This window comes from Poeciliopsis prolifica, unplaced genomic scaffold (genome assembly GCF_027474105.1).
Source record: "Poeciliopsis prolifica strain line A6 unplaced genomic scaffold, Auburn_PproV2 SCAFFOLD016, whole genome shotgun sequence".
Classification (NCBI taxonomy): Eukaryota; Metazoa; Chordata; class Actinopteri; order Cyprinodontiformes; family Poeciliidae; genus Poeciliopsis; species Poeciliopsis prolifica.
This window is the reverse complement of record NW_026562391.1, coordinates 4,545,095-4,557,889: the sequence shown is the minus strand read 5'-3', so window position 1 is coordinate 4,557,889 and position 12,795 is coordinate 4,545,095. Positions and strand designations below refer to the sequence as shown.

Genomic DNA, 12,795 nt, shown 5'->3' with positions numbered 1-12,795 from the left:
GGGTGACTGCGTCCAATCAGGATTTGTAATTAGGTTACTGACAGAAGGGTTTCGACGCTGATTGGTTGCAGATCAAAACACTCAACAGGTCCCGCCTCTTCCCGGAAGATGACAGTCATCTGATTTTGTTAGCCAACCTAGGCGCTAACCAGCAAAACTACTGTCCTGCCTTTTGTTTTTCTTCCTTTTCGTCCTCTTTCTCCGTTTCTGTCGTTTCTTAGCAGAGGATAAAATAACTCATCAGCTACCTTCGAGCCATGGACGAGACAAGTCCGCTTGTCTCTCCGCTCCGGGACTCCGGGGATTTCAGCTACACGGAGCCCAACAGCCCCCGAGGCGCCTTCGGGAGCACGCCGGGCTCCGTGGTGCGCATCCCGGCCGGGAGCGGGGAGAGACAGCCGCTCCTGTCCGACAGGGACCGCACTTCTCGGGAGCCGCACAGGAACGAGTTCCCGGAAGATCCCGAGTTCAGGGAGATCATCCGCAAGGCCGAACGAGCCATAGAGGAAGGGATCTACCCAGAGAGGATCTACCAGGGCTCCAGTGGAAGCTATTTTGTCAAAGACTCTCAGGGGGTAAGAGGAGCGGCTTCACATCTTCCACAACTACATCCTCAGGTCACTTAAAGGTTCCCAGAGGGGTCTCCTCTCACATCTGACAGAGTTGGGGTTCAGCTTGAAGATCTCTGGGGTCCTGACAAATATTTGCATGTGAATTGAGACACAGTTGTGGTCGATTGTTGATAAAGGCCTTCTCGAACAATGCGGTGATGACTTGGCAGATGGACTATAACACATTTTAACACAACACACACACACACACACACACACACACACACACACACACACACACACACACACTTACTTTTACCCAGTCAACACAGCAAAAACTAATACATTTATGCCTAATGTAACATATACCATCCCCTCGACAGCATCACTGGGTAAAGAGAGTTTTTTTCTTCTCCTACATATTTGCATTTCATAGACAGAGAGCAGATCCTTGCTAAAGTGTGCTCCAGTTTACTATAGTAGCTACATCCACTTTCAAAACAAAGCTTTAATATAGAGAGAATACCAACGAGAAGCTTAGTATTCAATCATCACAGTATGACAGGCTGCTGATGAAACGAGACCCATTCAAGAATCCCTTGTCGTCCCATTAAGCAAAAGTGTTGCAAAAGAAGTTATCTACTGTCTTAAAATTTCAATTCAAAAACACTTTATTTAACCCAAAGGGAAATCAAATGTTGTCATAACTCATGTAATAATCCATACATCTTCAAAGAGTCATTGCAGATGGTGGGCAGGAAAGATCTCCAGTAGCACTCAGTCTTACAACTACTCCGAAAAGACCTCTGACTGAAGACTGCTGCTTTATGTTGGTCGCATGACTATCATGACAAGCGAGCAGCTCGCTGTCGGGGCAGCAGAGACAATCTTCCACAGCAAAATGTCTGGGGTGACTCTATTAGCTGTTTGCAAACACTGCTCATCTGTCTCTTTTGCTTTTGCTGCTCCTTTTGTTGGTCTTTATAATACAAATCTCACTGTCTTGCTTTTTCATGGTTGAAACATGGTAAAGGTATGTCCCAGACTCCGAAAAGGCTTTAAGACACAATTCTAATGCACGTTTGGACTAAGCCAGCATTGCGGTTTATTCTGGTATCGGTCTTTTAGGTTCAAACTAGTTTGAAACTAATCATTTGCTGGGATAGTCGGCCTGCTCTTACTTGCTTAACAGAGCTGCAACTAATCATCTGCAGTTTCAGATAGTGTTAGTGATCGATTGTGCAACTTGTTTCCAAGCATTGACTGTGCATTTCTTTTTTTAACTGAAAGTTTTTCTAAAACATTACGCTTTCGTATAAGCTAGAAAAAAGTATTATTTCGTTGTTCAGCCAACGGATCATGCAGCAACACGTCGTGGTGACAATGTGACGACATTTTTGTAGATTTGAAACTGTAAACTTTTTACCTTTGGCATACTGTGATACTGATAACGGCTGAAGTCCTTTTTAAAATGCTCTCATCGTTTGAGTTTGACTGTGCAGATGCTAATCATTTCAGGTTCGTGTGCCTTTGAAAAAGTCGCATGTCAGTGCTTGTTCTATCACATCGATCAAACACGCTGAATTCAGTAGTTTACTTTAGTCGTTCTCTTTGATACCCTTTGGAGCAAAAATGTTGAACTCGCATGTCTTCTTTGCTGTAGCAGGAACTCAACATTTGATGCACGGTGACTCGGATGAAAACCAAGTTACCACGGAGAGATTAGAGAGCGTTCCTCTTCACATCAGTACTTTAAGCCTTCCTGGTGGCCACCAGATTTAATGAAGGACCTTGAGCCACTCACATGCCTTGCCTTCCTAATATGTCCTCATCAGTGTGTCCATGTTGTGCAAAAGAGGGAAAAAAAAACAACAAAAAAGGCAGAAGTCTCTTTTTGAAGTTCACATTTAGATCCTCAGTTTCAGTTTCAGCCTATTTGACACAAAAAGAACCACAGCCTTTCATTTACCTCCCAGATTTTGACTTGTTTAAAACAGAAAAGGCCATTGTAGGCGAACCGGAGGAGGTTTTTACTCTACGCAGCGACCTCCTGCCATTGACCCCCACCGCTGCGCTTTCTTAAGTTAGTCACCGCTGTGCTAAGTAGTCATGCGCTACTTCTCTCTCTGAGGATTTTTTTTGTTGTAATTGGTGGGAGTGTGTGCAATACGAGAGACATGTGATTTCTATATTGAACTGTGAAATCACGGCACATCCCAAATCTGCCCTCCTCTTGTCAAACTTCCTGTCCTCTTATCTGTTTTGTATTTAAGGGAGCTCATTTGGGAGCCGTTTGTAGTTTTAATTTGTGTACTTTCTAGCAGTTTGACCCACATCGAAGCTCGATAGTGTCTTCATAGTGTCCAGCTATGTCCTTTTTCACACTGCCTTCTTTAAATGTATTTTACAAACTTGCTCGGACCCATTTAGCTTTTTTTTTTTTTTCTTTCATTTTGTCATGTTACATTAACAAATTTAAACGCACTTGTTTGGACTTTATGCAAGTGGTGGATATTTAGGAAGTAAAATCACACCCTTTTGTCTGAGTTCATGCTAACTCAGAATGGATAGAGAATAACAATTTTCAGGTTTTGCATGCCACACTTTCCTGAAATCTCTTTGTAAATATTATTTAAATGTAAACTTTACATTGTTGCACTGTGTTGGTCTGTAACGTAAAATCCCAATAAGACACAATGAAGTACGTTGCAATGTGTAATGACACTGAGTACTGTATTCGTTGTTTTAGCGTTCATTTCTGACTAATGATAGACTCGTAGGTCCTCAGTTTAAACTGGTTCAAAATACAAACGTTTTTTTTTTCCTCATTGTCTTTGCAGAAAATTATTGGCGTCTTCAAGCCAAAAAATGAAGAACCGTACGGCCAGCTGAATCCCAAGTGGACCAAGTGGCTCCAGAAGCTGTGCTGTCCTTGCTGCTTTGGCCGCGACTGTTTGGTTCTGAACCAAGGCTACCTCTCAGAGGCCGGGGCCAGCCTGGTCGATCAGAAACTGGAACTCAACATTGTCCCCAGGACTAAGGTAGCTTCGCTCACACCACTGCAAAAGCCTGATTTATGTCAGCTGGCGGAACTTCAACAGATCTGATACAGCAGGCCAAAAGGAGAGTAGAACGAGCCAGAAAGCTAAGTGTCATACTTCTGTTTATGTCTGGCTGCCAAACAGAACTAGTTTTGGATGTATTATTGCATATTTATATTTATGTTTATTTGAAATTGTTCACATGCATCCATGGTTTAACAGTACAGAGCTGCCTTTGCTCTGTACAAAATTGAATTACCCTCAGCAAAAGAGGAGTCCTGGGCTGGTCCATATGGTGCCTGTACTCCATTTTCCTCCACAATACCCTTGTAATTTTTACAAGATGCGATTTATTTACTTATTTTATCTTCAGTAATTTGATTTGTTCAAAGACTTTAGTTTAATAAATCTGCCTCCACTGTTAGAAATGACCTTGCCAAACTAAAATAATCTTATTGATTGCCTAATAAAAATCCATGTGATCTATCTTGTCTTTCATGAATATCTTGTTGCTCCAATATTTTCCAAGTTATTTTTGTTTAACTAATAATTAGGGCTGCACAATTTGAGGAACGTTTCTCTTATAGAGCTTTATTTGTGAGTGCTGTGGTTATTTAGGGGATATACGTTTCATTGAACTGAAACTTGACATTTTATATCCTATCAAAAAAAAAAAGCTTTAAAATATTGTTTCCATATGAAATGAAGCCATAATTAGGGTTTAACTGTGTAGATAATTTCCTAATGGCTCTATTATTTCTAATCTGCTTTCAACTAGAAGTCTAATACCGCCTGAAAAGTTGTCAAGAAATGCCATAAAAGCCTAAAACAGTTTTTTCAGCTGACATTTCTGAATCATCATTGTCATTTCAGGTGGTGTATTTGGCAAGTGAAACGTTCAACTACAGTGCCATAGACAGGGTCAAGTCTCGAGGGAAAAAGCTGGCTCTGGAGAAGGTGCCCAAAGTTGGTCAGCGCTTCCACAGAATTGGACTTCCGCCTAAGGTAGAAATAGTGATGATTATAGAAATCTTTCTCACGAGGTTTTCACATCTTCAAAGTCTTCAAATCAATACCTGCCAATTTTTTTTCTTCAGTGAATTGCATACATACTGTAATTATTTGCATTCATTGCTCCAGTGTCAAGATTTTCTATAAGCTGAAATTTGATAAGCTCAAATTCAAACGGCATTTTATATGCAATGAAAATGAAAGCATAACAGCAGGTCAGTGCTCATCAGTATCAACAGTTTGTCACGTGACTGCCAGAAATAGTCTTAAGTAAAACCTGTTCTTTTTTTCAAACGGTAATCTAAAAGGAAACAAAAATAAAGTGACTTTAAATGCAAACAGAAACCGGGCCACAAGACATAATTGGATTTGAATATTTAGTAAGGTAATGAAATCTGCTGTACATCTGGAAGCTGCGCATAATTTGCTAATTTGCTTTCCCCAGCACTTTCATTTTCTTCATATTTTAAGTATGAATAGAAATTGAAGCTAAATGAGTGCCTCTGGATTTTGATCAGAAATGATGTTACCAAAATATGCCTGGACTGTCTTCTGAAAAAAAAAACAGTCCCACCCACACGAGTTAAGGCTTTATTTTCTCTCTCTGGACTTGAACAGGTCGGGTCCTTCCAAATGTTTGTCGACGGATACAAGGACGCAGATTTCTGGCTCCGGAGGTTTGAAGCCGAGCCTTTGCCGGAAAACACAAACCGCCAGCTCCAGCTGCAGTTTGAACGCCTCGTGGTCCTCGACTACATCATCAGGAACACGGGTAATTGTGCTCAAAACAAAGATATTGACGTTCCAGTATTTACTGGAATGTAGTTATCGGGTCAGATTTAATTAGAAACTCAATCTTGTTGCTTCTTTTGAGATGTCACTTCTGAATACAGCTTTTGGTCGTTTTAAAATCTAGATAGAGGAAATGACAACTGGCTGCTGAAATACGACTGTCCCATGGACTCTGGTGGTAACAGGGTAAAGACACATGCACACACACACACACACACCCACACCCACCCACCCACACACACACACACACACACACACACACACACACACACACACACACACACACACACACACACACACACACACACACACACACATGTTCTTGTACCTCTATTGCTCTGAAGACTTTGCATTGACTTCCATTCATTTTAGTAACTGCTTTTATGCCCATCCCAAATCTCTTACTCTAACCGATACCACTGTATTCTGACCCTAACCTTCCCAATACTTACCTCTCACCGTATCGCTTAACCAAAATATAAAAGCTCAGTACAATAGGAAAAAAAAGTGAGGACTAGAGAAATGTCCTCACTTCCCCAAAAAGATTTCAATTTGTTTGTTAAATTTCACTTCTCTGTATTTAGCATGCTCACACACACACACACACACACACACACACACACACACACACACACACACACACACACACACACACACACACACACACACACACACAAACCTATTTGGGATCAGTTGTTCCATTTCGACTTGTTCTTTCAGTAAAGCAACATAAGTAAAAACCTGTTCACCATCGTGTTCTTAACTATAGAGTACGGTCTGCTACATATTCATTGAGAAATTCAAGAATAATTGAATTGGTAAATGTTGGAAGTTTTTCTCTCTTTGGAAGTAAGAAACTTTAATTTTTCATCTCCTGTTGTTTTGTTGCCTCCTCGCTCCTTTAAGGAGTAAATATTCTAAGTAATAAAAAAGAAGTATTTTTATGAAAACCTGTTGCATGTTTGTGTTTTTGTCGTTTTTTTTTTTATTTTTTTATTTTAAAAACACACAAATATTGCTACCTGTTCATTAATCTTCATTGAAGCATTTTAACAGGAATATCATTTTGTGATGAGGCTTTAAATGTCGCTGGCTCCTCAGAACAAAGTGCATAGTTTGTGCCGCGTTTTTCTTGAATGTTTGCATTTCCCCCCCTCCAGGACACAGATTGGGTTGTAGTCAAGGAACCCATCATCAAGTTGGCAGCTATAGACAACGGCCTTGCCTTTCCACTCAAACACCCCGACTCCTGGAGAGCTTGTAAGAAACTTCATTAATATCGCTTGCCAGTGGACTGATGTCTCACACAAATGTATTCTAGGAAGTCTATTTGGTGTATTTGTCATTTCTCTGTTGAAATATACAGGTTGTTTTGGTGACATAGCAGCAGATTATCACTGTTGATGATTACATTGTTTTAAGACACTGTTAAGAAACAGCTTTACTGTCTGATTTGCAGACCCGTTCTATTGGGCATGGCTGTCCCAAGCCAAAGTGGCTTTCTCCTTGGAAATCAAAGAGTTGGTGCTTCCCAAACTATCTGATCCGAACTTCATCAAAGACCTGGAAGAGGACCTCTATGAACTATTTAAGGCAAGAAAAGCCTCATCGTTGACGTAAATTGTAGCTAGTTTACATGAAGGTAACAAACATGCACATATTGACTTTGTGTTACAGAAAGATCCGGGCTTCGACAGGGGACAGTTTCACAAGCAAGTATCTGTCATGAGGGGCCAGGTGAGTTCTCTGCTCTCTAAAATCTGAAATTGAAACCACACTGGAAAGACTTTGTCAAATAATTCTTTTAGGGATTTTTAATCTAAAAATAAATGTTTTTTCCATCTTCAGATCTTAAACCTATGCCAAGCACTGAAAGACGGTAAATCCCCGCTCCAGTTGGTCCAGATGCCCCCGGTTATTGTTGAAACGGCGAGAGCACCTCAGAGAGCAAACAGTGAATCCTACACACAGAGTTTCCAGAGCAGAAGACCCTTCTTCACCTGGTGGTAGTGCAGAAGAAAAGCTGCAGCAGATCGCCGTGCCGAGGGAGCGTCTGTGCATGGATGGAGGAGAAAACAGATTTTTGTTTTGGGAAGAAAAAAAGGTCCTACCACCTCTCTTCTACTTGTTTTTTTTTTTTGTTGTTGCAGAAGGAAAGATCTTGGATGTAGGAATGAGGCCAAAAGAAGAGGGATTTCCCCGAATATCTTCCCTGTTTGCATCCGTGCCTTGTGTTAATATGATTGAAGAAGGTTCTGCGCAATGACATTTCTCTGCACCCATTGGTGCATGTTATGGTTGCTCAGACACCCACTTGCACACCACTCGAAACCCCCATGTTCATGTTCGTGTGTGTGTGTGTGTGTGTGTGAGGTTTTTTTGGACGAGAGGTGTTTTGCATTCCATTTGTTTTTCTTTCGTTTTGTTTTCCTCGCACGTCTCAACACTTGTGCAGATTTCATCTCCCTCGCTGGCAACAGCAGTGCCAATTCATTTGCTTTCATCGACTATGAGGTTAACTCTCACACTTAGGAAGAGGGGCACTAAAGCTGTTTGTATTTCTATACATTCACCATGTGAACTGGATTCAGAATGTGCATCTAAGGTGACGTTACAAAACAGAGGTACGTACATTTAAGGAGATTGAATAATAATAATACTTGTTTGCCTAATTAGATTTTCCTGAAAATTAATTAAAAAAAGAGCAAAGTTCTGCTTCCGTAACCAAACGGGTGGGTGGTTTGTACCCACCCCTGTTTTTCCCAGTCATGACGATTCCCCGGACGTTTGTGGCTCTTGGTGTCGACCCAAGTCAACGAGAAGTACCATACTGCTGAACTGACATTGATTATTTTGTCACACTGCACTGTATAATTTGTATGTAATATTTAATGATAGATTATAACTGAAATATATTCAATGAATACTGATTTGTGTTCTTTTGCATTCTTTCCGTCTGAACTGGTAGATCCAGTTCTTGTCCGAAAATGATATCCTCAATAAAAACATTTTGTTGGAGGCGCGCGGAAATATTTTCAACCATTCGGCTCATCTGGATTTCCAGGACCGAAGTGGACTTTCACCATCGTAAAACAATCCAGTCTCAACGTCAGTGATTTATTTTTATAAATCACTGCTAGCAAGTGGAACTGCTATGTTCCATTTGCTGACTTAATAGTCATCAGATCCTGTATTAATAGCCACTCAACCCAAAAGTGAAGACTGCGGAGAAGTTTTTGAGTAAATCGATAAAAAATTTTTTTGTCTATCAATGAGTTTGTTTTAGTTGTGGCTGCTCTCCTAAGCCCTCCTCTGCACCAATTCTTCTCATTTTAAGCTAAAAGAAAATGCCCAGAGAGTTAACCATTGTGGGTAAAACACTCACTGCGTAAAGGCATTTAAGGGCTGCAAAAATATAACTGATGAAACTACTTGGTTAAAACTGAAAACAGCCCAACCTTTTCACAACTTGGCTGGTATGTTTATTTTTTTTAATCCTCTGATTTTACGCCTTTTGTTTTACTCTCTACAATGAACAGGCCCTCCTCTGATCATGTAGCTGGTTTTAATGAAATACCAAAATATACCATAAGGACCACTTGCACCCCATAGACCTGCACCAGCAGCTTTTAAGCTTGAAAGTTATCACCCAAATAATCATTTGTTTGCCCAGTAGATTTTAGGATGCTTGTTTCACACAGAAACACTGGGAAAAGTTTCACTTTGGCTTTCCATCAATAGATTTAACCAATGCAAGTTTTGCTTTTTGAAGCAAGAAAGCACCATTTTATCCATATTACATATTCTGAAACTTAGTGAGTTCTAGGACTGATTGTGTCAGAATGCAACAAAAAGCTGCAGTTTCTATTGATGAAGCTTTTTTTGTTTTTAAATAATTGCTTTACTGTTTACCTACATTTCTTGTGTGTGAGAAATGTGAACTCATGCAAAATCAGAAGTCATTATTGACTGAAATTTTTGTAATATTTTAACTCCATCCTGAAAGGACATCGGAATTTTACATCTTTACAAGCTCAAATAAAAAAAAAAAAAAAAAAAAAAAGCCATTATTACTACGCAACACATTTATCTAAAAGAAATTCCACATGCGACTTTTTACAGTTGTGGAGCACTATTAACGTTCCACACAACCTCTTGTTTTAAACACACACATAGTTTGAGCTGGAAACAACACGTTTCCATCGATGCAGAACCAGGTTTTTAACTTATTACTGTCCTTCCGCCTTCTACACTGAGGAAATTTGTTTTCAGTGGAGGATGCGGTGAAGGTAGCGTTCAGAGTCTCTGGCACTCTCCATCCTAATGCCCAACCTCCATGATGATGGCTTGAAGGGATTTTGATTTCCCGTAATGTCTTCCTCTGCTCGCAATTTAAATGTCTCCAGACTTTCTGACGGATGGGCGTTATCTTCGACAGAGTAGACGGCTAGTGGCTCCTCAACCCTGAAGGCAGAAAGGCAACAGTAAGTTTATCTGACCACCGTGAAATCCTCAAAAAACTATCACTCAAGAAAGAACAGTCATAAATCACAAATACAACAAGTAGCTTTTATGCATGGACATTTTCTGATCTGGGTTTATCCCTATGAAAGAACAGCAAATGCAGATCTTTCAAACAATTTTTGATAAAACTATGTTTAATGCTCTTATTAACAGCACTTTGTTTATTCACACACAGCTCCAATAATTTGTGTACAAGAATCAGGTTCTCAAAAACCTGATTTCAGATAAATCAAGTCACATTTTGTTGTATAATCCATTTCAGCAGCCGAGCAATTCAAAGTGCTTTACGTTGAAAATATGACACAACAAACAGCAGGACACATTACTTTGCTGTTGCTGTAAGATCCCAGAGTTGCTACTTTGAGTAAGTTAGGGACACTATTGTCACATATTCCTAATGGCACTTAGCAAGTCTTTCTACTGAAATCTCCTGTTTTGTATTCTTTTGTTTTATCCCCCTTCTGAATCAAGGTTTGTCTAGTTACTAGATTTTCAGGAAAATTAAATCAGCTTGCTGTAATCTCACACGTACTTTTAACAATGTGTGATTCTTCATCACTAGCCAGAGAAGGCCAGTGAGGAATGTGAAACATGAAGTCTGAGGCGTCTTTGCGAAAAGGTTTGCAGGCAGAGCAGGACTCAGTCCTGCAAGGTCAGTGTTGGTAGGTCAGGTCCTTGATATTAAACACACCTTTCAAGACACAAACTCAGAATTCCTCCAATCAGACGTCTTCACATACCTGAGATACCCCGAAGCTCTGAGCCACTTGTGTTCACTGTGTCCTTCCGCTCTTATTCCCGTCTTATTCCTGGCTCGAACTCTCAGCCCCACTAAGGCCTGGGCCAGGCTCACTTCATCTGCTACATGCTCCTCTTCACTCTGCTTTCCCTCCTCTGCTCCTTCCGGACTCGCTTCCACGTCCCGCCACACCAGCTTCGCCCGATGCTCTGCGTTTCTGTCCCCCGCCGTTCTGAACAGCCTGTGCAGCTGATGCAGGTTCACCCCTGAGAAGATGTTGGAACAGCCCGGCTTCCTACTGCGTCGACTGGAAGGTTTCCACTCCGCAGGCAGGCTGTCCTCAGTGGAGCTGAGTTCTAAGGCCTCTGCCATATTGTTATGTCAGACGGCTTAGTTGTGTGGGGTTTTTTTTTATCCTGCACAAAAATCAAAAAAGGTAACCTTGAAATAATAACCGGAAGAGACATTGTTTTAATACAGAGTAAATAGATTAAGAGGAATTGTCTTTTTTCAGATGTAACATTTTGCATGAAGTTTTATTATCTTTTGAGAGATGTTTATGTCTTATCAGAAGCAAGACAATATTTGCTCACAGTATTTTTATGAGGTAGCAAAGATATTTTTCCAATTACCAATTAAATGACACTCGGCAAAAACTTTTTTCTAAACCGAGAAATAACGTTGCTTGCTCTGAGAAGTTCTTTAGAAAAAAACAAATGCACTGTGGTCCAATCACAATGCTTACCTTAGGGTCCGTGGATTGAATGAGACGCTCCGACTCTACACTACACTGACAACCTAATTACTGAGCCAGCATCTAGAGTGCAGCCGTCACCACCACCTAATGCTGAGCTGACCCAGTTCTAACGAACAGCGTCAGAGGCAAATAGAGCCGCAGGCGGAAGGAATAATCAAAGAGTAATCCAGCAGTGACGTCAAGCCCAAGGCGATCACCTCAGCGTCAGTCTACAAACAAAGAGGGAGAAAGAATTTAACAACCAGGAAAAGAATGGGTAGAAATATCAAGGCTGAGTGGGATTATGTGGAGAAGTTACCTCGGAAATAAATAAGGAGAAAGCACAAGAATGGAACGGTTCTGTTATTTGAATACTGAACTACACATCCATTTCCTACAGCTGTAGATATGTGCCATAACTCACAGCGGTCTGAAGTTGGACGTCCCCCCCTCCCCGCCGCCATCACTCTAATCTTTAGCTCCCTCCACTGATTGTCTATCAGGTTCAGGTCTGGACTTTGGCTGGGCCACGCCAGCATGTTAATGACATCCAGTAAGCCACGTTGAAAAGGTGTTGGTAAAATTAAACTTAAATCTGTCAGGACCATGGACGACTTGGGGCTTTACTTCAAGTTGCACTTTATTTCTGTTTGTTTGCTGTATCGTGGAACATGTGATTGTACAAGAGGTTTTTCTTGCTTGTGCAAGCAAAGCATGCTTGACAATAAAAAGCCTTTCACTTCTAATCTGTTGAGCACTGTTGAGCCATTATTTAGCAGGATCCTGGCAAGGTGGCCATTCAAGCAGTTTTTTCAAAAGTAGACCTTGAGGCAATTTTTATTCCTTGAGTGACTTTTTAATTTTAAAAGTCCAGTTTTTTAATTAGATGTCCAAATGTTACTTCATTGGTTAGTGTGCAAATTATCATCCTGCACTAGACCTAATCGTTTGATCCCAAAAACGACTTCCAAGAGTGGACTCAAATGCATTATACTGGCACAAGATGAATCCTTAGCATGCCAATTGCAGATTTCTATTTTTTTTTTAAGTGTGACATGAGGTTTTATGTCACCCATCCCATTTTTTTTGGGATGGGTATGAAAAGCATTGGGTAGAGTAAACAAACAGGAAACAACTCTGGGATTAAATAGTCCAAGTTGTCTAGTAGCTCAATTAGAAAAGGGATTAAATAGTTCAAGTTGTCTAGCAGCTCAATTAGAAAAGCTGGAACACAAGGCAGGGACTCATTAAGAGAAAACAGGATCAACAAAACAGTGATCCAACTGAGAATTAAAAGCACAGCAAGAAATATATATTACTACTAAAACAGAGAGGACAATTAGATTAAAACTAGCCTGGGTTAAGGTGAAGGGAAAATTACGAATTGGTGCATTAAATGTA

At 40.6% G+C, this 12,795-nt stretch overlaps 2 protein-coding genes across 4 annotated transcripts; one reads left to right on the top strand and one right to left on the bottom strand.

Moving 5' to 3' along the window:
• The first annotated feature begins 103 nt into the window (after positions 1-103).
• Positions 104-8,325, top strand: pi4k2a (phosphatidylinositol 4-kinase type 2 alpha). Its single transcript, XM_055041696.1, has 9 exons — positions 104-575; positions 3,392-3,592; positions 4,466-4,597; positions 5,222-5,375; positions 5,520-5,581; positions 6,556-6,655; positions 6,855-6,988; positions 7,073-7,132; positions 7,244-8,325. Exons 1-9 carry the CDS (start codon positions 258-260, stop codon positions 7,403-7,405), a joined length of 1,323 nt encoding a protein of 440 aa, XP_054897671.1. The 5' UTR covers positions 104-257; the 3' UTR covers positions 7,406-8,325.
• Positions 8,326-9,417: 1,092 nt separating this feature from the next.
• On the bottom strand, positions 9,418-11,853 carry avpi1 (arginine vasopressin induced 1). 3 transcript variants are annotated; one of them, XM_055040801.1, is made up of 4 exons: positions 11,819-11,853; positions 11,404-11,624; positions 10,660-11,074; positions 9,418-9,859 (listed from the first exon to the last, which is right to left on the bottom strand). In XM_055040801.1, the coding sequence occupies exons 3-4, from the start codon at positions 11,028-11,030 to the stop codon at positions 9,664-9,666; spliced, it is 567 nt and encodes a 188-aa protein (XP_054896776.1). In that variant the 5' UTR covers positions 11,031-11,074; positions 11,404-11,624; positions 11,819-11,853; the 3' UTR covers positions 9,418-9,663. The 3 variants fall into 3 exon arrangements, with proteins under 3 accessions (XP_054896776.1, XP_054896777.1, XP_054896775.1); XM_055040802.1 differs by having other exon boundaries at positions 10,660-11,099; positions 11,714-11,835; XM_055040800.1 differs by having other exon boundaries at positions 11,714-11,835.
• Positions 11,854-12,795: the final 942 nt, after the last annotated feature.